The sequence below is a fragment of the Schistocerca cancellata genome, chromosome 1 (assembly GCF_023864275.1).
Source record: "Schistocerca cancellata isolate TAMUIC-IGC-003103 chromosome 1, iqSchCanc2.1, whole genome shotgun sequence".
Classification (NCBI taxonomy): Eukaryota; Metazoa; Arthropoda; class Insecta; order Orthoptera; family Acrididae; genus Schistocerca; species Schistocerca cancellata.
This window is the reverse complement of record NC_064626.1, coordinates 484,716,919-484,743,077: the sequence shown is the minus strand read 5'-3', so window position 1 is coordinate 484,743,077 and position 26,159 is coordinate 484,716,919. Positions and strand designations below refer to the sequence as shown.

At 40.7% G+C, this 26,159-nt stretch overlaps 1 protein-coding gene across 2 annotated transcripts in view; it reads right to left on the bottom strand.

Annotated features, from left to right (window-relative positions):
* Positions 1–26,159, bottom strand: part of LOC126177684 (intraflagellar transport protein 122 homolog) — a 254,831-nt gene that overhangs the window by 68,139 nt on the left and 160,533 nt on the right. For both annotated transcript variants that reach the window (XM_049924474.1, XM_049924475.1), the window contains exons 16-20: positions 18,990–19,264; positions 18,708–18,852; positions 18,524–18,617; positions 16,115–16,215; positions 8,530–8,638 (exon numbers count right to left, since the gene is read on the bottom strand). In XM_049924474.1, the coding sequence (XP_049780431.1) occupies positions 8,530–8,638; positions 16,115–16,215; positions 18,524–18,617; positions 18,708–18,852; positions 18,990–19,264 (724 nt within the window). The remainder of the gene's footprint in view (positions 1–8,529; positions 8,639–16,114; positions 16,216–18,523; positions 18,618–18,707; positions 18,853–18,989; positions 19,265–26,159) is intronic.

The window sequence follows — 26,159 nt, the reverse complement described above, 5'->3', positions numbered from 1 at the left end:
ATCTGCACCAAAAAAGGCGAAGACCAGTCCTTCGGCTGGAAAGGTTATGGCAATTGTCTTTTGGGATTTGCAAGGGATAATCCTCATCGACTATCTGGAAAAAGGTAAAACTATTACAGGTGCATACTATTCATCGTTATTGGACCATTTGAAAACCAAGCTGCAAGAAAAATGCTGGCAATTGGACCACAAAAAAGTCCTTTTCCATCACGACAATGCACCAGCACACACCTCACCAGTTGTGGTCACAAAATTAATGGAAATAGTATTCCAACTCGTTTCACATCCCCCCTATTCTCCAGACTTGGCTCCCTTGAACTACTATTTGTTCTCCAATTTGAAGAAATGGCTGGCGGGACAAATATTTTATTTAAACGAGGAGGTGATTGCAGCAACTAATAGCTATTTTGCAGACGTGGACAATTCCTATTATTTGGAAGGGATCAAAAAATTAGAACAGCGTTGGACGAATCGTATAAGTCTAAAAGGAGACTAGGATGAAAAATAAAAAAGGTTTACCCCATACACTTAAGCAGTTATTATTTTTGCACAGACTTTTAAAACGCCCCTCATACTGGGTTGTTCCATAGTCTCTTCTCTACAGCTCCAGTTGGCAGGAAGCCTTAGCATTGAATGGTTGTGTTGTTACAGTGTAAAGTATGGAACCCTGCACAATCAATGCGATTAAAGCAATGCACAGTCATTGAATTTTTGACAGGAGAAGGTGTCACCCCAAAGGAGATTCATCAGACAATGAAAGTAGTTTATGGTGATTGTACTGATGTGAGTATTGTGCGTTGCTGGGTGAATAAGTTTAAAGATGTTGAGGCGGGAACATCTGATCTGCGTGACAAACAAAGAGTTGGACAGCAACCACTGAGTTTCACAAGCAAAATGTTGACAGATTGATTCAGGACGATCATCGTATCACTCGGAGAGAAATTCCAAGCACAATCGGCTTTTCACAAGAATGTGTGGGTCACATTATTGATTTGCTTGGCTATTAGAAGATCTGTGCACAATGGGTACCCCTGAGGCTGACTCCTGAAATGAAAGTGCACAGACTTGAAATTTTCCAGGAACTCCTCTCGTGTTACAAGAACGAAGATGCACAGTACTCACAACACAATCACCATAAACTACTTTCATTCTCCGATGAATATCCTTTGGGGCGACAACCTTCTCCTGTCAAGAATTCAACGACCGCAGGTTGCTTAAATCGCATTTACCGACCATCTGCGCAGGAGTGCATAAAAGGTGGAGGCATTACTTTTCAGCCAACCCTTGTGTACAGTTTTACATACAGAAGTTTTGGCCCTATGCCACATTAAAAGCACCCCGTCTTCAGGCCACAAGTGGCCCATTGGGACCATCCGACCGCTGTGTCATCCTTGGCTAAGGATACGGATAGGAGGGGTATGTGGTCAGCACACCGCTCTCCCGGTCTTTATGATGGTTTTCTTTGACTGGAGCCGCTACTATTCAGTCAAGTAGCTCCTCAATTGGCACCACGAAGCAAAGTGCACCCGTTGCCCATGCCAAATTATGAATATGAATATTATGGAAGCAGACAAACATACACACTTGATGTAAAGAGTAACAGAAGAATGTGTATCAACCTCTTCTGGTAAAGGATTTCAAAACAACAGAGGAATTCATCAAGTGGTGCCAGAGTATTGAGGAAATGCAACACAAAAAGATTTGGGTGAAAGAAATGTAACTAACTCCTAAATGTGGTACCTATGGCAGTTGTGTAAGCCTATCATGACCTGCCTCTCTCATAAAACAGGTAAGTAAGAGAAGAGATACAGCAGTTTATGGCAGCTTGAAATGTCAGACCGAGTACATAAGTTATAGCAGCCATGAATGTTAACCCCATATGTCACGTGGTAATATAGAATGTTAGGAAATGATGTATCAATCTTTAGCATAAATCTCTGACATAAGTCGAATGTGCCAGGAAAAATGGACTTGACAGACTTGAACTCATGCCACAGCCATCAAATGGCAATCCAGCATCTAACTAATGTAGGTACAACCAACTCAACTGCAAAGTATAATATCCCACAGAACAACAGTCATTTGGAGAACAGAGAACACTGTGGACATCCTGGACATAGACACTACTGCAAGTAAGAAAATGAGTCTTCGAAGACTATTACGCTGCAAGATGTCAACCATCACAACAGTCTTATTCACGCCAGTCAACTGCAGATGATTATAGTCGATCTGAGGGATGCAACCCATTGCTGTATCCTGGAGAGGGTCACGTTCCAACATGTTGTAGCTGTTCTACGTCACTGTACAGAAGCACCATTCACTTGCCTGGCTGCTGAACTCAGGAAAACTGAGCGAGAAGAATCTATGGGGATGATACCCCCAACAGATGTAACTCCTTCATGGACAACAGTTACTAAGATGTCAAGAAATCTCACTGACATTGTAACTGACGGACAACTGGTTGAGACACCAGTTAACACAGGGCCTTATTTCTCTGGGAACTAGTGGTGCAAGAATAACCATCAATGACAGAAGACAGTAATTTGAATATGTCATTTTAACAGAATGTAGTCCTAAGGTCAGAAAGGACTTCTTGCAAGCTTCACAAGTAGTCATAGCCAGTGGGAGATCAGAGCTCCAGAGAGACAAACATATTCAAACAAGCATGCATAACAATGATTTCTCTGAGCAGTTTATTGCTGTTGAAGACATTGTTTCCCACCATCATCAAGATGAGTTCCAGTCATCAGTCTAGATGCTAAGTTAAACTGTGAAGCTTTTGTCAATTGCAAAAAGCTATCAGGCTTACAAAGTATATCTACATACCAGCAACAACCATAAGCACAGCAAGTGGTCAAGCAGAATCACCGTCACGAGCAGCCACAACTCATTCCTAAATCTATGTGCATAGGAACAGCCACACCAGTCTAGTATGGGTAGCTCAGTGCCATTGATGAAGAATTACGCTCAGCTACTACTACAGACAACACAGTGAAGGAAAATGTTATCGAACTACCAATATGATCTGACCTGACTGAGGAACAATGTCTGTTAGTGTCTGCCTTTTTGGTTTAATTTTAAGACATTTTCAGGACACTCCGAGCAGCCCCTGGTAATCATAAAACACCATACAGAGTGTATATGCAGACAAAGAAAAAAAATCCAGACTTTTCCTGGATAAAAATACACTTTTTCCCTTGTAATAATTCACACTTTGCTGAATGAAAATATCCATCAGATCTGTAAAACTTACCAATTTCTTGAGTGGTAAAGCTTTTACATACCACTTCCCAGCACTTTAGGAAACGAAACCCAGCAAAAAATAGCACATTTTGCAAAGATCTTTGATGTGCAGCAACATGTTTGCTGCATATTTTCGTAATTATGGAAGAGTAAATATGAATTCCACCAAACATAGCATGTTAATTTCTGAAGCACTTAAGTCCAGATTGCAACGTGGTTTTGTCAGCCAGTCATAGCTCACGTCATGTTACCTCAACAGCAAATACAAGCAGATATTCAGAACATAGGACAGTTATGTAGTCAGCCAACAGCTACATCACTGTTAAGCAGAGTGGATACACAAACAGGAAAAGCTTATGGTTTAAAATAATATACATGCAGTATAGATACAAGAAAAGCTAAGCTTTCACATATAATATTGTGTTTTTTCTTTTTTTCTTTGTGGGTGTTACCCCTTAAGATATATCAAACACAAACATGCCAGTAAAATTTTAAATGATGACATAAATTTCTTGTCTTTTGGCCACAAAATTCTCTAAGTGGCTGGTCCTCAAAGTGTTAAGTTTTGAATGAGAGTCAATCAGTCTGTGATTTAATAAATTCATCACACATTCTCACATGTCATATAATTCATCTTGTGTAAAAGGAAATTTACTTTGAAAGTAGCGCTTCTCAAGCCATCATTTGGAATATTTTCCAGCAACCTGTTAGAAATGTAAATTTTTGTGATGTCAAGCTCATCAAAAACAGTTGTTATGAAGTACTGCACAGTCTTCGTCCTGAAGCCTTTGACACACTTTGCTGTTGGCAAACACTTTCGTGCGCACTGTGTTTTGTTGTAAGTTTTACATTGGTGTTTCTTTCTCGTTTATGTTTTATTGCCGCAGTATTATTCTACAGTAGTGGACTAAAGTAAAAGTCTTTGTTAGAGTATCAGTTATTACCAAATTATAAAAATTTAACTCAAAAGTAAGACAATGAAAAATCCCTGAAATTCTAAAAAATTCCCGGATTTTTCCCAGTTTTCTCCCGGATGAAAAAATTTCCAGGTTTTTTTCTAGATTTCCTGGTTGTCCTGGGGCGCGTACGCACTGACCATACCAAACTTGGGATTATCCATCAGTTAGACAACATTCATGTAGGGAGTCGCAGGTTGAACATGTAATTCGGGAGGAAGTGAAGTGCTGCAAGGCAGCATCACTGAACCTTCAGTGTGTTCTTGGTCCTCTCCTGTGGCCCTTGTGAAGAGAGATGGCACATGATGTTTCTGCATTGGCTACTGATGACTGAACACACTTACGAAAAAAGCTGTCTACCTGTTGTGGACACTGAAGGCACCCAAGACTGCTTCGAAGAAGCAAGGTATTTCTCAATGGTGGACATGCAGATAGGCTTCTGGCAAATCAAAGCTGGTGAGGCTGACCAGGAAAGGGCTGCCTTTTTAACACCCAACAACCTCTATGAGTTCAAGATTATGCTGTTTGACCATGTAGCACTCCAGCCACCTTCTTGCATATGGTGTACAATGTGCTCCGAAACCTTAAATGGGTGATGTATCTATGGCATTGTTATTTTTTGAAAACAACTGAAGAATGTCTAAGCATGACAATTGTATTGAAATGTGTTCTAACTGCAGGACTCCACCTGAATACAAAAATGTATCTTTCCGTTAGCCAAGAAATAAAAACCTTGGGGCGCTTAATTAATGGCGATGGAGTCCATCCAGAACCAGAGAAAATAAGAACAGTCACAAATTTTCCAACTCCTTGGTACACGGTGAGAACTTTTCTCAAATGTGCTTGTATTACTGATGATTCGTACAGGACTTGTGTACCAAGAATGTTGCTTGCAGGAACTACTGCAGGAAGATGCCAAGCTTTCATAGAATGAGGTGCAAGAAAGAGCTTCCCTTGTCCTTCAGGAGTTCCAGCTTTGTATAATGAGAATGCCAACACAGAACTTCACATCAACACTAGCACTTATTGGATAAGTGCTGCTGTAATGCAAATTTAGGAAGGTGCTGAAAAGCTGACAGCTTATGGTTCCAGAGTACTCTTCAAGTCTAATATGAAGTACTCTACAACTGAGAAAGACTGCCTTTCAGTTGTCTGGGCCATCAACAAGTTCCAACTATATTTATTAGGCAAATCATTCACACCTGTGATGGACTACCAATCCCTATGCTGCCTACCTAGTCTGAAGGATCCATAGGATTGATAAACGAGATAGGCACAGAGTGCAACATCATAGTGATATACAAAAGCAGATGTAAACACAAGGATGACAACTGCCTTTCAAGGAATTCTTTGGTAAAACACAGCAATGTGGATGAAATCTCAGTTGTCACTGCATTAAATGACAATGCTGCTGACCAAGCAGTGCTGAAAACAATAAAATCCTTGAGGAAAGAGGATCTGATGAAAGGAGTATTCCATTCAATAAGTGGAACACTGTGTAAGAGGGGTTATGATCCAATGGAATAGAAATGGTTGCTCATCATTCCAGATCATCTACAGCCAGCTATCCTACAGTATTTCCCCGACGCTACAACATCTGGTCACTAGGGATTCATGAAAATTCTAGACAGAATCACAAACAAATATCACTAATCATGTCTCTATTGATCCATTAGACACTGCCAAGACTACCAGCAACAGAAGCACATGCCAGAATTACCTTGGGGCATATGATATTAATTCCATCTGCAACAGCACCATTCCACCAGATTGGAGTTGACCTCTTTGGAAGGTTCCAGAAATCAACAAATGACTGATGGATAATAGTCACTCCACAGTCATCAAAGGTGTGCCAGCTACCAAAGCTCCAGAAAATACAAGGTTTCTTGTAAAATCATCATTCTGAAGCATGGAGCATCTTGGATTGTGAAAAAGTTTCCCAGTTGAGACTAGTATCAGAGGTTATTTCATGTTGCGACAAGACCCACAGGGTGACAACTGCCTACCACCCACAGAACAATGGCCTCACAGAACACTTTATTAAGATGTTGCCAGATATGCTCTCGATATACACCGACGTCGAATGGAAAGACTGGGACTGGTATACAATAATGTCTGCCAGTCACATTTAACACAGAGAAGCAAGACACTAAAGGATTCACACTGTTCTTTCTGTTCCACAATTGTGAGGCTGAAATAATGGATACACTGTTTCTCTTACAACCAGATAATATTCAGGATGACAATGAAACACCTCATTAACGGGACTAAAGAAGCAATACAACTGGCTTGCATACGGTCCCTGGATGCCCAGGAAAATGACAGCAAGTGTTGTAATGCCAAGCACTAGCCAGTGAAATACAGCCTGAAACACTTGGTAAGGGTTTTTACACCTTTGTTGAAAGTCAGAGAATGAGAAATGTTACTAAAGTGCCACTTTGGGTTGCATTGTATCCTTTGTCTCTTGCCAGCTGTCATATACAACACTGAGGATTGTGACCTTCATCAAGAAGACAAAAGAGCAGGGATGTTGTCCATTCTTCCATATGAAAACCAGTATAGTCCAGAGCTATTGATCAATGTGGAGTCTTCTCATTCAAGGAAACTGAAGGCCCACTTCATGAACACAAAGTTTTGACAAGAGGGGCTAGCTTCAGTGCTCATCATAGTGAAGAGATGTGACAATATGACTGAAAGGATACTCTAGTGCTGCTGTATGAAGGACCACTGACAAGATCTGGAGCCAGGATGCTGTAGTTGGTAACAATGAGAATTTCTGAAACAACAGGTCACTGTTTCAGCAGAAGAGGGAGCAATGCTGTGAGCTATGCTGCATGTAGATGGAGTAGCGTTTAGCATCGCTGTCTCGCATGTCGCATGCAGCAGATCACAAATTCAAACCCAATCACCAAAAATATTTGTTTTAGTATTTACCATTTGTGGAAGGTTCTTGAAATTTCACGCTTGCCTATTCTGGAATATCTATGTTTGTATAAACAGCAGCACTCTCCATCTGGGGAGGGGGGAGCGGGGGGGGGGGGGGGGGGAGGCAGTACTGTTTTACCCGTATGTTGGTGTCCACAATAAACATGTGTTGTACTTCACTAATTACACTATATTTGGATTTGGACTTGTGACTATGGTTATGACGTGAAAATACATTTAACTTGGAGCTCAGCACTGACACAATGGTTGTACAACCTTTTAGTCGATAAGTGCTACTATCCCACATTGGAGCTTATGGAGAGAGGAAAAAGAAAAAGATAAAGAAGAAGAACAACACCAACATTTATCTGTGCATTTAACTATGATATTGCAGTAGTTGTACTGCAATAATCTCACAACATGTTTTTAAAACTTTTCAGTGTTAAAAAACAAAATTACATCATTTCATTCTGTTGTATTTTTAATTTGCTGCTGTATAACAACTTAAAAACTATAAACTGATGCTAATCACTTCATTCTTTTGTAGTTTTTTCATCTATTACATTTTTTCTACAACAAGACACTTATGATTCTTTTTTAATTTGATATGTCTCCTGCTGAACAAAACAAATGATTTGAACACTGTAAATTATATTTACAATTACACAGGCAATTCAAAGTCAGACTTGCATTACACTTCAAGGGGGATGAAACAAGATCTTATTACTTCTGCATAAACAGTGAGATAACATGTGATTAAAGTTTGTGTGACACAGCAGGTCACCTGCACCTCCTTCCCAATCTTCCACAATCTAGCACTCTTTCTTCCCTTCGGACAGAATTAGTAGTTCTGAAATCTATATGCTTTTTCCCCGACATTTAGAAGTATATATTGGTAGTTCTTTCACCTGAAGACAATTACTGGTCAGCCTTGTAATTTTTTTTTTTGTTCTGTCAACCAAAGTATTCTTTTAATAAAATTATGGAAACACAATTTGAACGTAATGCCAATGGAATATAAAGACTGAACTTTTATTGTATAGTAAAATTATTAATTCTGAAATTAGGAGGTACTTCATTACTAAGTGCAATGCCAATCTGCAATTATTTCACATATTATGTAAGCTAATAAACTTCATAACTGGGAAATATCAGAAGGACCTATGACAGGTGTGATAAAACCTGAAGAAGAACAACAACAAGAGCCAAAATGATTATAGTAATATCGGGCAGTTTTGATGAATTTTAAATTAACTATGGATGTCTCCCTGAGTTACTAAAGGCTTCTCCAGGCTCCCATGTGTCAACAGATACAGAACTTTGAAACGCAAAATAAAAATTAATTATTTCCAATTCTTCTACTGCAATATGATAGCAATTTTTCGTGTTAGCTACAAGCTATTACCTGGAATCTATGTGGTATTCGAAGCTGTTGGATTTTTTCCAGTACTTGCCGTGCTAACTTGTATGCCTCAAGCTGCTGGGCTTGCTTTTCAAGTGTGTACAATATAGCACTGTTCTATTGTTAAGGAAACTATTATATTAACAACAAAAATAAGTATGCTTTTACTATGTTAGAAGAGTGCACTACCATTGTGTCCAACTTAGAGCAAATCGCTAAGCAATGCGGTCTATGTTACTTGCACTGTATCTGGGAAAAAAAGACAATGAATTTAAACAATGGAAAGTCTAGGATGGAATAACAACACTCCAATGTCCAGAGACGTGTGTTGTGCAGTTTCTATTTCAGTAAGAGGATTTTGTCCAAAAGCTTAAATACTTGAGCAGCCTTTTTCATTGTACATGTGTGACTCAACACTCCTTCTATGTGGTTGAGTAACAACCTGTTGCTGAGATAATGAATTTAAATGACAGAGGGAGACAATATTAACAGGTGGGCAAAGGGAACAGGTGGGCAAAAGAGAATACATAAGTCTTAAAAAATTAGATTGACAGGGAGTGTAAAAAGGCAAAGCACATATGGTCAGTGATGAAATGTGAAGCTGTAGATCTATGAATGACTATGAAAAAGACAGGTGCCACCTACAAAAAAATTAAACAGATATTTGAAAACAGAGAGAGAGAGAGAGAGAAAGAGAGAGAGAGAGAGAGAGAGAGAGAAGCCCCTGTATCAATATTAAGAGCTCAGATGGCAAGCCAGCATAAAACAAAGAAGGAGAGCTGAAAGATGGAAAGAACATATACAATGACTATGTAAGAAAAACAAACAGAGAGGGGAGATGGAAGACATGATACTGCAAGAAGAATATGAAAGAGCCTACTAAGTCAATAAAAGACTTCTGGGGTAGGCGAAACTTCCTCAGAATTATTGAGATCTTTGGGAGAGCCAGCCATAACAAAATTATTCCATTTAACGTGTATGATATATAAGATAGGCGAAACAACCTCAGACTTCACGAATAATGAGATAATTACAATTACAAAAATGGAAGGTGCTAATGGGTGTGAATATTGCTGAAACAGTTAAATAAGTCATAGTTGCACAATACAGACACAAAATATTTAAAGAAAACTGGAAAAACAGGTAAAGCCAAAATCAAGGAAAATCATCCCATGTTCCACGAAATGCAGGAACTTGGGATTCAATACTGATCCTTTGACTTGTATTACAAGATAAGCTGAAGAAAGGCGCGTCTGTGTTTACAGCATTTATAGGTTATAGAGAAAGCTTCTGAAAATGTTAACTGGAATACACTCTTTGAAATTATGAAGGTAGCAGGGACAAAGTACAGGAAGTGAAAGATTATTTACCACTTGCAGAGAAACCAGACATGAAACATAAGCATTAGTAAAGAGAGTTTGAGACAGGATTGTAGGTTATATTCAGTCTGTGCCCTGAGCAAATTGTGAAAGTTACCAAGGACAAACCTGGAAAGCAATTAAAGTGCAGGGAGATGAAATTAACTTGTTGTAGTTTGTTGATAACATTGTAGTTCTTTTAGAGATGGCAAGGGAATTGGAAAGGCAGTTGAATAGAATAGATAGTGTCTTGGAAAATAGATTTTAAAATGACATCAACAAAACTAAAACAAGGGTAACAGAAAGTGGCCAACTTAAATCAAGTTATGTTGAGTAAACTACATTAGGAAATGAGACACTAAGAGTAGCATATGTGTTTTGCTATCTAAGCACGAAAATAACTGATGATGAGTGAAATAGAGAGGATATAAAATGCAGACTGTCAACAGCAAGAAAAGCATTTCTGAAAAAGAGTAACGTGCTAACACTGAATACAAATTTAAGTTTTAAGGAGTCTTTTTTGACAGTATTCATCTGAAGAGTGTCCTTGTATAGAAGAGAAAAATGGATCATTAACAGTTCAAGACAAGAAAATAGCATGTTTTCAAATGTGGTACCATAGAATAATATAAAAGACTGGGTGAACAGACTGGATAACTAATGAACAGGTATGGAATCAAACTGGTAAGAGAAGGAAGTGCAGGGGGTAAAGACTGTAGAAGGAGACAATCACTTACCTACAGAAAGCAGATTCAAATGGATGTAAGCTTCAATAGTCATGGGAAGATGAAGAGTCTATCATAGGTTAGACTAGACTGGAGAGCTACTTCAAACCAGATAAAAATAACAACAAGAACAACAAAAACAAAACATTTTGAAAGTGCAATAAATTCTTGTTTTGAGGTGGCTGAACATATTTATGCCAAACAATATGCTGTGGTTATATTTTCTTCCATTTAGTGCTTGTTTTAAGCCATTAATAATTGTCATCACACATTAAATACAAGCAAAATTAAAAATCTTCTGACCATAATATACACTTAACAGATCTTAAGTATCATTTGACACTGAGTTAGATCACATATGTACATACATACAATCAAGGATTCTTAGCATATATTAACAGCAGCTACAGAAATAGAAAGACTTTAGAGACTCAGGTGGTGCACCACCTTAAAGTAACTTCATATATTGTTCCCCTTAAAGTAATTTCATATAATGTTTCTCAGGTGACCAATAGCCAATCATCTATAGTGAGGAAGAGTGTATTCTTTCTTCAAAGAAAGACGAAAATAATGACTTTCCTCTAGCAATCCCTCGTGAGGTATAACATGCATGAAAGACAGGTTCTTGTTCTCTCTAGTTTTATGACATGATGTCATGCATTCAATTGACTCATGGCAAAAAGTTAAAGCTTTAATCTCAAAAGGACTTGCATTATACGATTTCTAAAATAGAAAAAAAAATGACCTGCTATTACCAAATGTAAGTATTAATGTTCACAGACTAAATTAAATACTACACATAAAATTCCTATGAATTCAACAGCATAATAAGTTAAAAGGGAATCAACACAAACAAACACTAATCAGGAAGCTCAGTTTAGCATGTTTTGCATCTACAAGTATTTCACATTGTGATGACCTACGAAAAAGTTTCGGTGGGGAGAAGCCACACTTAACTTGTCACTTGTTCACTGGTTAGTGAAACACAAGTGCTTATAGTGAAAGCAATATAAATGATAAGGTTTATTTTGTAGATTTTCACTCCCGTTGTCTTATGGAGTTATCTTGTAGGGCAGTGCACCTGAAGTAAATAAAGTATTCATTCACAAGGAGAGAACAGTATGAATGTTGTGTACAATAGATAACTGCAAAGTTTACAAAAGCCTTTTTAAGTATCTTGGAATAATTAAACTCACTTCTCAATATATACTACTGGCCATTAAAATTGCTACACCAAGAAGAAATGCAGATGATAAATGGGTATTCATTGGACAAATATATTATACTAGAACTGACATGTGATTACATTTTCACACAATTTGAGTGCATAGATCCTGAGAAATCAGTACCCAGAACAACCACCTCTGGCCATAATAACGGCCTTGATACGCCTGGGCATTGAGTCAAGCAGAGCTTGGGTGGCGTGTAAAGGTACAACTGCGCCCATGCAGCTTCAACACAATACCACAGTTCATCAAGAGTAGTGACTGGCGTATTGTGATGAGCCAGTTGCTCGGCCATCATTGACAAGACGTTTTCAATTGGTGAGAGATCTGGAGAATGTGCTGGCCATGGCAGCAGTCAACATTTTCTGTATCCAGAAAGCCTCGTACAGGACCTGCAACATGCGGTCGTGCATTTTCCTGCTGAAATGTAGGGTTTCGGAGGGATCGAATGAAGGGTAGAGCCACGGGTCGTAACACATCTGAAATGTTCAAAGTGCTGTCAATGTGAACAAGAGGTGACCGAGACGTGTAACCAATGGCACCCCATACCATCACACCAGTTGGTACGCCAGTATGGCGATGACAAATACACGCTTCCAATGTGCATTCACCGCTATGTCGCCAGACACAGATGCGACCATCATGATGCTGTAAACAGAACCTGGATTCATCCGAAAAAATGACGTTTTGCCATTCGTGCACCCAGGTTCGTCGTTGAGTACACCATCACAGGCACTCCTGTCTGTGATGCAGCTGATAGTCCATGCTGCTGCAAACGTCGTTGAACTGTTCGTGCAGATGGTTGTTGTCTTGCAAACGTCCCCATCTGTTGACTCAGGGATCAGGACGTGGCTGCATGATCTGTTACAGCCATGTGGATAAGATGCCTGAATTCTCAATTGGTGGTGATACAAGGCCATTGGGATCCAGCACGGCGTTCCGTATTACCCTCCTGAACCCACTGATTCCATATTCTGCTAACAGTCATTGGATCTCGACCAAAGTGAGCAGCAATGTCAGGATATGATAAACCACAATCGCGATAGGCAACAATCTGACCTTTATTACAGTCGGAAACATGATGGTACGCATTTCTCCTTCTTACTTGAGGCATCACAACAACGTTTCACCAGGCAACACCGGTCAACCGCTGTTTGTGTATGAGAAATCGGTTTGAAACTTTCCTCACGTCAGCATGTTGTAGGTGTCGCCACTGGTGCCAACCATGTGTGAATGCTCTGAAAAGCTAATCATTCGCATATCACAGCATCTTCTTCCTGTCGGTTAAATTTCGTGTCTGTAGCACATCATCTTCGTGGTGTAGCAATTTTAATGGCCAGTAGTGTATTTACTCCATTATGGATTCTGTTGCTGACATCGCAAATCAGTTACAAATATACTGCAATGTACATAATCACAACACAAAACACAAAAATAATTTTTATATTAAGTTTGCCTGTGTATGGTTCACCGTGGAATTACAGGAGAGTCCTGTTAATCCGAACTAACTGGGACCGGACCTTGTTCGGATTACCGATTTGTTCGGATTAGCCGGAATTACGGTGACAAGTTTCTAGAATGAAGTATACCAAGCAGATAAGTAGGTACACCATGGTAACAAACGGGAAGAAGTGTGAGAACAATGGCTCACTCTCACTCCCTGCCCTTTTTGTTGTGCATTGTTGAGTCCTTTGTAGTGTCTGACGTCAGAGCACTGCCAGTTGGCTCGCAAAGTTCTTGGTTATGTTAGTTATCGATTGTTGACATGCATAACAGTTGTATTGCATTCCTTCAGGTGTAGTGATGTACGTATTTTCATCATGAGTAAATGGAGACATACAACATTAACTCTCCGTGAAAAACTGAATGCTTTGAAGTGGATAGACAACGGTGAGAATGTATCTACACTGGCAACAGAACTGGGTGTTGGTAAAGCAACCATTTGTGATTGGGAGAAGAACCGGGTGAAGCTCGAACAGTCCTGTGCAATATCTTCGGGAAAAACACTTGAGCCTGGAGGCGACAAAGGAGACCTGGTGCCACACAGTGACACAGCAGAAGACATTGGCCTTGCGCTACATTATTTGGAGCAACAGCCCTCTGCTACACCCGCTATGCCTCATATAACAGGCTGTCTTCATTACACCAAAAAACAATGACTGAGTATTTGTCATCTAAAAAGTAGGAATAAAATGTCCGCTGTATTTTAGTATTTCCATCTAACATAAAGCTACAAACCAGATATCCCAGTGCCTTCAAAAGAAAATTAATTGTGTACAAATCGTCTGAATATCTAGATTCAAGGACTGAACAGTTCTTTTAACTTCACTGCAAGTAGCAGTGTTTGCTGTAAAGCTGCATGACAAGTAGTAATGTACTGTGTAAACAGGAGGAAGTATTTACAATATAGGTAAGTAATTTCTTTCAAAATTGCAATGTAATCAAGTAAATATTAAGGTACCAATACGAGATGAAAAGCAGATATTCCATAAAATGAGGCAGAAGCAGCCCTAATTAATATTATTTAATAAGTAATTATGAAAAAATATTGTGATAATATACAATCCACAAAGAAAACAATGGGGGAAGACAACCATTTATCTTTAAGTGATACATACAAAACAGCTGAGAAAACTTTATAAGCTAATGAACATTTGCTCTTTTTCTAATTGAACCCCCCTCCCCCACCCAACAACGCACACACACACACACACACACACACACACACATGCAGGGGGGAGGGAGGGAGGGGGGGGGGAGGGGGGGAGGGAGGGAGAGAGAGAGAGAGAGAGAGAGAGAGAGAGAGAGAGAGAGAGAGAGAGAGACAGTGCTTAAGAGGGGCAAAAATTTAAATGCTAATGTGATGGTATTTTAAACTGTTAAGTGTACCTATGAGCCACCTATCATTTATCTATGAGAGAGCAGTTTCTCTGTCCTTATTTTCTGTTTGTCGTTTTCATCCTCCATTTTTTATAAGGTAAATATATCTGAAATACATTTTGCATTCTTTTCATACAGCTTATTACAGAAAAAATCAATGGCACAATATTTAAACTTACACAATAATATGTGCCATTTTAAAATTCCATCATATCCAACTCACTAGTAAATTTGTTTCATATTGAATATAAAAAAAATTATTTACTGTACAAGGCATTCTCTTTTTATATTAACAGATAATTTGGTAAAAGCACTTATTTCACAGATCTCGATTTTAACACATAATGGGAAACTTGATTGCATGCATTTAAGTGCCTCAAGTTCCATGCAGAACAGGCTACAGGCACTCACTAACAAACGTGAATTCTGATGGTCATTTGCTTTTCTTCAATAAACTGGTTGTAATTAATTTTTTGAACTTACTTACACGTTGTTTTATTTATGATACTGAGTGAATGCTACTTGGATGCCCAATAATGTGATTACCCTCTATACTGATACACTTAGCAGAACTCTAATTCGGCATAATAAGTTTACAGCTTCTTACATGATCTTCTTACGTGTGTTGTCAGAATCCCAAATAATTATCTTTTTCCAATTTTTTTTCTGTAGTACTTACAGCATGAGTAACATAGTTTTTGAAATATAGGTCTAATCTTAGATTTCAGCCTTATTGTTGTTAATGATCAAGAAACTGCACTTCATTTGTTCATTTGATATAAAGCATTAGGGACTTTATGACTATCACAATTTCACTTCCTTTGCAATAATGAAATAAAATGACGTATTTAATACCCTGAACTGGTTTAAGATTCTGCTCTCCAACTTTGAAAATACAGTATCTGTTGCATTTTTGCTGCGCTGAATGTACCATCCCAAGATTTGTCCAGTCATTCAGGGAAACAGAGGAAAATTTACAAACAATATTATGTTCTATAACAAAGAAAAGGTTAACTCACTGTAAATTGTTCACTGAATGAAAATCATATGAGTTTCATGATGTTATCCACAGAATTTTTACGCTCGCCAAATATGTTACTGTTCCACATTAGACAACACTTTCATTACATAGCTAATATACATGACTGCCATCAACTATACAAAGCCTTAACCTCATGAATGTACTTTCATTTTCCAGTTGAATGACATGTTTCTTGGAGCAGACACATTTTATAATTCAGTTCTATTAAGTCAAAATGATTAAGCTAAGGCAGAAATATGCTACATTAACTTTTGACGTAGTAGAAACCAAATTTTAAACTAGTGAAATTTATCCACCATACAGCTGCTTACTTTCATACTTATAATACCAGAAATAGTGTCAATGTGAAAAGGATACAACTGAGATACTCCTTTGGGTCGCAAATCTTTTGTCTCAAGCATCAAATACCTCGATATACTGAAGAGGGCTTCTGGCATATACGAAGTAAATGGCTCGTCCTGAAATGATAATACATTAAACTGATGAGATATTTATATATTCACAAGTATCCATCAAAATTGTAATATGCAAATAGTGGATAAGTATGCAAAAAATAAAAGGAAAATGCACTACATCATCAAAATTGATATAGGTTTCACGATCGCATTAACATCACAGCACTTTAATTTTAGTAGAAGATTTTGTCCTCAGTTTCAGATAATTCAAAATTTGGATTTCTCATTACTGCAGTTAAGGCCCATTTCACACTGTGACACTGGTGACGGTCGCTAATGATGGTCACCGGTGACTGTGGTGAATACTCTCAGATCATTGGTGTGCGACACCACAGGAATTGCCAACCGATTAATTAGTGAAATGGACTCGTACAGGTGTAGCAACAAAATTTTGCTAGCCATTTGTGGTCTGAAAAATAAGGTATCAAATTTGAAAAAAGAACATACAACTTACCAATTTTGTTTTTCTTATCCATGCTATTCTCACTGAAATCAGGCACAAACTTCGTTATAATTTCTTGCCACACATTCGTTTTCATCACTTTGTTGCTGTAGTCATCGCTTTTCATATCCCAAATAGCAGGACAGCTTTCTACTTCACTTATAAAATCTTCAATGTTAATCAAATCTAAACTCATGGCTATAGAGTGTACATACATATAATGTACAATGAATATTTCCCATCACTGTCTCAGAAATGACTGCCTGTCAGTTGGCAAATCTGCAGTACGGTGTCTGTGATCAGTGTTCCAGAGTGAACACTCCAGATAAGACTAATGCACATCTGGCAGTGACTGAAGTAAACACAGTGACCTTTTCCGTCACATGTGGCGAGCGTGAGTCACTGCTGGGTCACAGTGGCTTGGTGAGGCAGTGTAGTGTCCTGGTGTGAGAACACTCCAGTTCACATGAATGTATCTCTGTCGGTGACCATAGCTGGTGACCTTCACCAGTGTCCCAGTGTGAAATGGACCTAAGAGTTATGCTTTTCCCAATGACAATATTATGAAAAGGACAGATTACTACTCACCATATAGTGGAGACACTGAATCACAGGCAGGCATAACAAAAAGACTGTCAAACAAGTAAGCTTTTGGCCAAAGGAGCTCCATCGGAATTAGACAACATACACACACACACTCATGCAATCACAACTCACACACACATGACCAAAGTCCTTGGCTGCTGAGACCAGACAGTGAGGAGCAGCGCATGATGGGAGAAGCAATCTGGGTGGTGGGGGTTATGAGGAGGGTGGGGCGGCAAGGGTGAGGGATAGAAGGATAGTGGTGGGGGATGGCAAAGTGCTTCTTGTGGGAGCATACAGGAAGGAAACAAAGGGAGGGTAGGGCAGGTAGGTGCAGTCGGGAGGTTAGATGGTGAGCGGGGGAGAGGGGGGGGGGGGGCGGAGGAATACCAGCCAAGAAAAAGGAGAGAAGCAAAAAGATTATGGTTGTGGGTGTGTTGGTGGAATAGAGAGCTACATAGTGCTGGAATGGGAACAGGAGAGGGGATACCTGGGTAGAGGATAATGACTAACAAAGGTTGAGGTCGGGAGTGTTACCGGAACATAGGAATTACTGCAAGGAATGTCCCCACCTGCACAATTCAGAAAAGCTGATATTGGTAGGATGGGTCCAGATGGCACAGGCTGTGAAGCAGTCATCAAAATTAAGAACGTTGTGTTGGGCAGTGTGCTCAGCAACTGGAACGTCCAGCTGTTTCTTGCCCACAGTTTGACAGTGGCCATTTATGCTGACAAGACAGCTTGTTGGTTATCATACTCATGTAGAACACAGCATGTTGTTGCAGCTTAACTAATGCATCACATGACTGGTTTCACAGGTAGCCCTGCCTTTGATGGGATATGTGATGTTTGTGACCAGACTGGAGTATGTGGTGGTGGGAGGATTTTTACCTCCATGCAACTCTCACTTGCTGGCATAGCCACAGCTGCTGACTAGCACAGAAGTACTAGCTTCATTTTCTACAGAGCTTTGACAGGTTCACTTCTACAATCCATGTTTTTGACACTATACTTTTTCGCATTAGCTCTTTTAATTGCACATATAATGGAGTTACCCATTTAATTTTTGTTGCTTCATATATGTTACTTTCATTAATGAATGTTTATGTTTAGGACATGTGCTATTCCTGCAAAGATGATACTAAGCTGCATGGTTTAGTCTGCAAGTCTCATTGGCATTATACTCATCACATTAACTATGACAAGACAGAAATACACAGAACTGCATTACAAGGCATTATAAATTATCACCAAAATTAGACTTCTATTGATCAAAAAACTTACAAGATATTTCTGTATTGCATCATATGCGTAATAAATAGATGCATGTTTTTCATGTTCATGAAATCTTTCTATCATCTTGGTCTTCTGATGTTCACTGAAATAAAGAAAAAAATTTTTTTTTAAAAAAAAGGCACCAACATTGGCAGCTGATAATGATGATTGCTTAATTAAGATGGAATACTACTCTGATCTAGCAATATCCAGACACTGGTGTGCCAATATCCAATGATAGTATCCTGCATCTTGAAATCGGCTTTCATTAACAGCATTTAGAATCAACTGATGTAACACACGGAAAGCTTCTTCAGGGCGGCCAGCTTTATGGAAAGCTGAAAAATAATAAAATATCCAGTCATATATTGGACCAAGAAATAGATGGATGAGATTTGTACAATTGCTAATATCTGATACAAGAGTTACTATGGCTACGTGAATTTAGAAGTTAAAATACACATTTCAAATGTACCTTTCTGAGCCTCTGCAAATCTATCATTTTCTGCAAGCCATTGTGCATATGGAACATAGACTAAATCTCTATATTCAGGTTGCTTTTCTGCTAACAAGAATGCTTCTTTCCAGTCTTGGGCCTCTACATACAATAAAACTATACTCTTCTCATCACCTAGTTTTCTGAACATTTCAGTTGCATAGCTTAATTGTCCTAATCGCTGTAAATGTTCGGCAATCTGCCTAATACCATCTTGATCTGCTTTGTCAAGCCTCCGGCCAACATCCACCAACCTAAAAATTGTATTGGAATAAATATAATGTACATAGGCTGCAAATAAAATATTTGTTCCTGCAACTACTTACTAAATAAATTAAAAACCCCTTAAAATGGAAAGACAAATTTTGCCCACACTTATGTGCCATACAATTTCTACATATAAGGAGACAACTAACGGAACATGGATGATGATTAATTTAAGAAAAGCTCAGAATTAGTCACAGTACCCACAGAGTTGGTGCATGTATCTTATTATTTTCCACAGGAAAAAATGCATTAATAACAAAAAAATATGCAGAAGTAATGTGTATATAATTTAGTAATATGTCAATGCAAATGTAATCATACTTTCATTCTTAGCCTGTTTCAGTAAGTGAAAAAGAAGTTTCTTCATTCACTGCATGAATAGCCTAGTCTTCCCAGCAACTTCTGACATATACCATCAAATATTTTAATTCTCTTTGAGAATCTCTGGGTTATATAGAGCACATCATGTCTCAGGATTACACAATAATATTTCATTTGTTGTCATGATTGTTGTATTCCAATTCCCCTTTTTTCCATGTGGCCATTTCTTTTATCCACAAGTCTGCAAGTTAACCTGTGATACAGTAATGATTCCAATTGATTTATGATACTTCTCTCATAGATTAATGTAGTGTAGTTAGTGTAGTCTTCACTTATTTTCCACTTGGGACCAAGATGCTATACTGAACTGCAATATTCCGCAAGAAGTGAAATCAAATTGACAACAATAAATCACATAAATACGAAGCTAACTCTACAGACTTTGCAAGAAAGTTTTAATTTTCAAAGCAGTAGAAAAAGACTTTTTTAATTTCAATAAGCAATCTAATATGAAACTTGGAATTTCAAATAACAGTGACTAACAAGTTTAAACACTGTTCATACGTAATTCTTGTTATTTAAAACAAAACTAAATAATAGAGCATGAGATATATCTGATGTCAGCTATGAGCTATAGAAATATCCTTTCTAAGATTTAAATAAAAGCTCTTCAAATATCTTGTAGCCACTAGACTGTATACTCAGAACAAAATAATATGCATCTTTCTGGATACATTGGCCAATACATTTACAAACATGCTGATTACAAGGTTGGTTGGTTGGATTAAAAGAGGGTGAAAGGGACCAAACTACGAGGCCATCAGTCCCTTGTTCCAAATAAAACAATGGCACAAGTGTGAGAATAAAACAGACGAGACTGACAACTCAAAACAGAATGAAAGGAAAAATCACAAGAACGATGAAGGGCAACAAACGTGTAAATGGACGAAAGGGGTCAAGAAAACCACAGAAACGCAAGAAATGAGATGAAGAGATTAAAATAACAAAGCAATTTGCCATGGCTGGCTGACCATGAGAATAAAAAAGGAGAAGCCAGACACTCTGCAACACATTAAAACCTCCACCCTAGAAGCACTAGGGTGGAGGACACAGAGGGACAACGGACATGCGCTATAACTTACATCAAATGACAAAACCCACCCTCACGAATAAAACGTAAAACTAAATCAGCTGATGAGGCTTTTTCAGATAAAATTAGTGGCAACGAGTCCGGTAACCCAAGGTTTCGCCGTTGGGCAGTAAAAGTGAGACAGTACACCAGAATATGGGCCACCGTCAACCGGACACCGCACCAACAATCAGGCGGATCTTCACGGTGCAGGAGGTAACTGTGGGTCGCCCAAGCATGCCAATGCGAAGCCAGCAGAGGACAACTGATTATCTGTGACAGGTCCGCATGGAAGACTTCCACACATTCGTAGTCTCCTTAATGACACACAGTTTGTTGTGTGTACTGTTATGCCATTCTGTCTCCCAAAGCTGAAAAACCCTATGGCATAAGTCAGAACGCAGGTCAGGTTCAGAGTTTCCCATCTCTAGAAGCAGTTTCCGCGTAGCCTGTTTGGACAGCCTGTCGGCAAGTTTGTTGCCTGGGATGCAGACGTGTCCTGGGGTCCACACAAACACCACTGAATGACAGCACCGGTCCAGGGCATAGATGGACTCCTGGATGGACGCTATCAAAGGATGGTGAGGGTAGCACTGGTCGATAGCTTGCAGGCTGCTTAAGGAGTCAGTACACAGAAGAAACGATTCCCCGGGGCATGAACGGATATACTGAAGTGCACGAGAGATGGCCACCAGCTCTGCAGTGAATACACTGCAGCTGTTGGGCAAGGAATGCTGTTCAAAATGGCCTCTGTGGATGTAGGCGAAGCCAATGTGACCATCAGCGATCAAGTTGTCGATGTAAACCACTTCAGAGCCCCAGAACTTGCCAAGAAACGAGAGGAAGTGACAGAGGAGAGAGGCAGGAGTAACTGAGTCCTTAGGGTCATGCAAAAGGTCCAGATGAATCTGTGGCCTAGGTATACACCATGGAGGTGCATGCGGATGGACCTGGATGGGAGGTGGTAAAGAAAAGGACTCCAGTTCGGAGAGAAGGGACTGCACGCAAACCGCAATCGTTAGCCGTGACCTGGGCCGCTGATGCGGGAGATGAACTGCCATGGGTGGAAAAAGGAGATGGTAATTCGGATGCTCAGGATAACTATGAATATGTGCAACATAACTGGTGAGCAGTTGTCCACGTCAGATCTGCAATGGAGGGACTCCGGCCTCCACCAGAACACTGGTCACTGGACTCGTTCTAAAAGCTCCCATTGCTAGGCGAACGCCACAGTGGTGCACTGGGTCAAGTACACGCAACACTGAGGGCACCGCCAAACCATAAACAAGACTCCCATTGTCAAGGCAGGATTGAACAAGGGCTTTGTAGAGCTGCAGCAGAGTAGAGAGATCTGCACCCCAGTTGGTGTTGATCAGGCAGCAGAGGGCATTGAGGTGCTGCCAGCACTTATGCTTAAGCTGATGAAGGTGAGGTAGCCAAGTCAATCAAGCGTCAAAAACCAGTCCTAAGAATTGATATATCTCCACTACAGTGAGTGGATCGTCATGAAGGTAAAGTTCTGGTTCCGGATGAACGGTACGATGCCGACAGAAGTGCATGACACATGACTTAGCAGCTGAAAACTGGAAGTCGTGAGCAAGAGCCCATGACTGCGCCTTGTCGATGGTTCCCTGTAGGTGCCGCTCAGCAACACCAGTACTGGTGGAGCAGTACGAAATGCAGAAGTCATCTGCATACAGAGGGTGAGACGGATGGCCCTACAGCTGCCGCTAGACTGTTAATGGCCACTACAAATAGTGATACACTCAATATAGAGCCCTGTGGGACCCCATTCTCCTGGATATGGGGGGAACTATGCAAGGCACCAAGGAAAGTATGGAGTGACAGGAAATTCTAGATAAAAATCGGGAGTGCACCTCAGAGACCCCACCTGTAAACTGTGGCAAGGATATTATGTCACCAGGTGGTGTCATACGCTTTGCACAGATCAAAAAAGACAGCAAGAAGATGTTGGCATCTGGAAAAGGCCATTCGGATGGCAGTCTCAAGAGACACAAAATTATCAGTGGTAGAGTGACCCTGGAAGAAGCCACCCTGACATGGAGCCAGTAGGCAATGTGACTCTAGGATTCAACTGAAACACCGACACACCATACGTTCCACCAGCTTATAATGGCTGATGGGCCGATAGGTATCCACATCAAGTGGGCTTTTAGCAGGTTTGAGCACTGGAACAATGGTTCTCTCCAGCCAGTGCGATGGAAAGACGCCATCGCACCAGATCCAGTTGAAGATGACGAGGAGATGGCACTTGTAGTCAGACAAGAGATGTTTAATCATCTGACTGTGGATTCGATCTGGCCCAGGAGCTGTGTCGGGGCAATGTGCAAATGCGCTGAGGAGCTCCCACTCTGTAAATGGGGCGTTATAGGGTTCACTGTGGCATGTAGTGAACTAGAGGACTTTCCTTTCCATCCACCGTTTGAGGGTGCAAAATGCTGGGGGGTAGTTCTCTGATGCAGAGGCTTGAGCATAATGCTCAGCAAAGTGCTTGGCAATCATGTTTGCTTCGGTACATAGCACGCCATTGATGGTAATGCCAGAGACACCTGTTGGGGTCTGGTACCCGAAAAGACGTTTGATCTTTGCCCAGACTTAGGAAGGTGACGTTTGGCACCCAATGGTGGTTGACACGTACCTCTCCCAGCACTCCTGTTTCCATTCTTTTATAAGCTGGTGTACACGGGCACAGAGCCACTTAAACGATATCAGATGCTCTAAGGAAGGGTGTTGCTTTGTCGCTGTAGAGCTTGCTGATGCTCTGTAATTGCCTCAGCGACTTATGGCAACCAGCAAGATACTGTCTTTCGCCGGAGGCACCCTGAAGAGTGAGGGATCACATTTTCTGCCACAGAAATGATTGTGGTAGGCACCTGCCCAACCATCATATCGATGTTACCATGTGGGGGAGAAACGGTGACATCAGAGGTGAAAGTTTCCCAGTCTGCCTTGTTTAAAGCCCATCTGGGCAGGTGTCCATGGGCCTGACACTGGGGCAGTGACAGGAAGATGGGGAAGTGGTCACTACCACACAGGTCGTCATGCACTCTCCAGTGGATAGATGGGAGAAATCCTGGGCTGCAAATTGATAAATCAATGGCAGAGTAACTACCTCGAGCCACACTGAAATATGTGGCGGCCCCAGTATCTAAGAGGCAGAGGTCGAACTGAGACAGTAAAGTTTCAACATCTCTGCCTCAGCCAGTAAGCACGGTGTCACTCCACAAGGGGTTATGGGCATTAAAATCTCCCAAAAGTAGGAAAGGTTTAGTGAGTTGATCAATCAGTGCACCTAATACATTCAGGGGTACTGCACCATCTGGATGAAGATAAACATTGCAGACAGTTATTTCCTGCATTGTCCTTATTCTGACAACCACAGCTTCAAGAGGGGCTTGAAGGGGCACAGTTTCACTACAGACTGAGTTCGCACATAAACGCGAACTCCACCTGACACTCAATTATAGTCGTTACGGTTACTGTGATATCCCTTATAGCTGCGAAGGTTTCATGGAGGGCAATGCAGAAAGCAGATGTAAAGCTTAACAGTTGCCATAGCTCAGCCAGGTGGTGGGAAAAACTGCCGCAATTCCACTGGAGGATGACATCATTGTGAGACGGGGAAGGCGTGGAACATTCAATGAGGCAGTTTATGCCTCAGGGTCAGCAGCTGCCACCGACTTTTTGCCTGAGCAGTCTATATCCATTGTGTCTGAGGGCCCAGCGAGATCCAGGTCTTCAGCGGACGCCAGAATCTCCACCTCATCCTCAGACGCAGAGCTTGTAGGAAGTGGTGGTGTGGGTGCCATAGCAATTCAATTGGTCTTGGAGATCTTCTTTTTGGATTTCTCTCACTGTTTCTGGTTGGGAGGACTTCATTGAATCAGTCTCCGGGACTGAGAATGAGCGTGAAGCCTTACAACCAGCTGCTTTTGGGCACTTCAGCCACTGGCGAGTGTCGTCTTTCCCACAAGCAGAAACTTGAGAAGGGAGTGACCCAAGGGACTGCTTCCTAGCAAGAGGAGCCGAAGAAGCCTTATGCTTCTCTGGCTCAGAAGTAGGGACTGAAATCCCCGATAGTTGGGGGGGGGGGGGAGGGGGGGTGTTGTTGATCCCGAAATAGGTGGTGCGGGAGCTACAGGGAGGGAAGGGACCCCCTCCATCAAGGAGGCAAGTGTAGTTTCCTGGTTCTGAGAGGCAACAGGAATTCGAGGAACTGATGAGACGACAACTGTTCTCATAGCTGCAGCGTATGAGGAGGTCATAGCCACAGGATATAGGTGCTCAATTTTCCTCTTAGCCTCAGTGTAGGTCAGTTGGTCCAGGGTCTTATATTCCATGATTTTCCTCTCTTTCTGTAAGATCCTACAGTCTGGCGAGCAAGGTAAATGATGCTCTCTGCAGTTGACACAGATGGGAGGCAGGGCACATGGAGTATTGGGATGTGATGGACGTCCACAATCTCGACAGGTGGGGCTCTAAGTACAGCGGGAAGACATACAGTCGAACTTGCAGCACTTAAAGCACCACATTGGAGGAGGGATATATGACTTGACGTCACAGCAGTACACCATCAACTTGACCTTCTCGGGCAATGTGTCACCCTTGAAGGCCAAGATGAAGGCACTGGTGGCAACCTGTTTATCCCTCAGACCCCGATGGACGTGCCAGACAAAATGAACGCATCACCGCTCTAAATTGGCGCGCAGCTCATTGTCAGACTGCAAAAGAAGGTCTCTGTGGAATATAATACCCTGGACCATATTTAAGCTCTTATGAGGCATGGTGGTAACAGAAACATCCCCCAACTTGCCACAAGCGAGTAATGCCTGTGACTGGGCAGAGGATGCTGTTTTTATCAAAACTGACCCAGAGTGTATTTTGGACAAGCCCTCCACCTCTGATTACAAGGGCTGAGTTAGTGTCCAGAGCATTATAAAGTTAAGTAAAATGGCTTTTTATAGAGAAAAACAGGAAAAATAAAATCATACTTATTACTATACAACTAGAAAAAAGTGCAGCATGAGAGAAACTAAGGAAGAAGAAAACAAGGGTAAAAAGGAGACATGGTGGCAAAGAGATAAAGGGGGGAAAGAACATGAGGAAGAAAAGCAGAAGACAGCAATACAAAGGAAGAGAAGAGTGTAGGACCAAAAAGAGCTGACAGCAAGGTCTAAGCATAAGGAAACAATAAGTAGAGGGTCTAGAGCAATGACTGCCATGCTGCGAATAACTACTTGGGAGGGGATTCTAGACCAGTGACTGCCATGCTGTGAATAACTACTTGGGAGGGGAGATATTTATTGCAAATATTAAAACAATACTGTCACTGAGTCATAACTAAATAATAAGTTTCAAACTGCACCATATTAAGTTTTAACAGGTTAGGATACATCAAAAGGAAAGTGAGT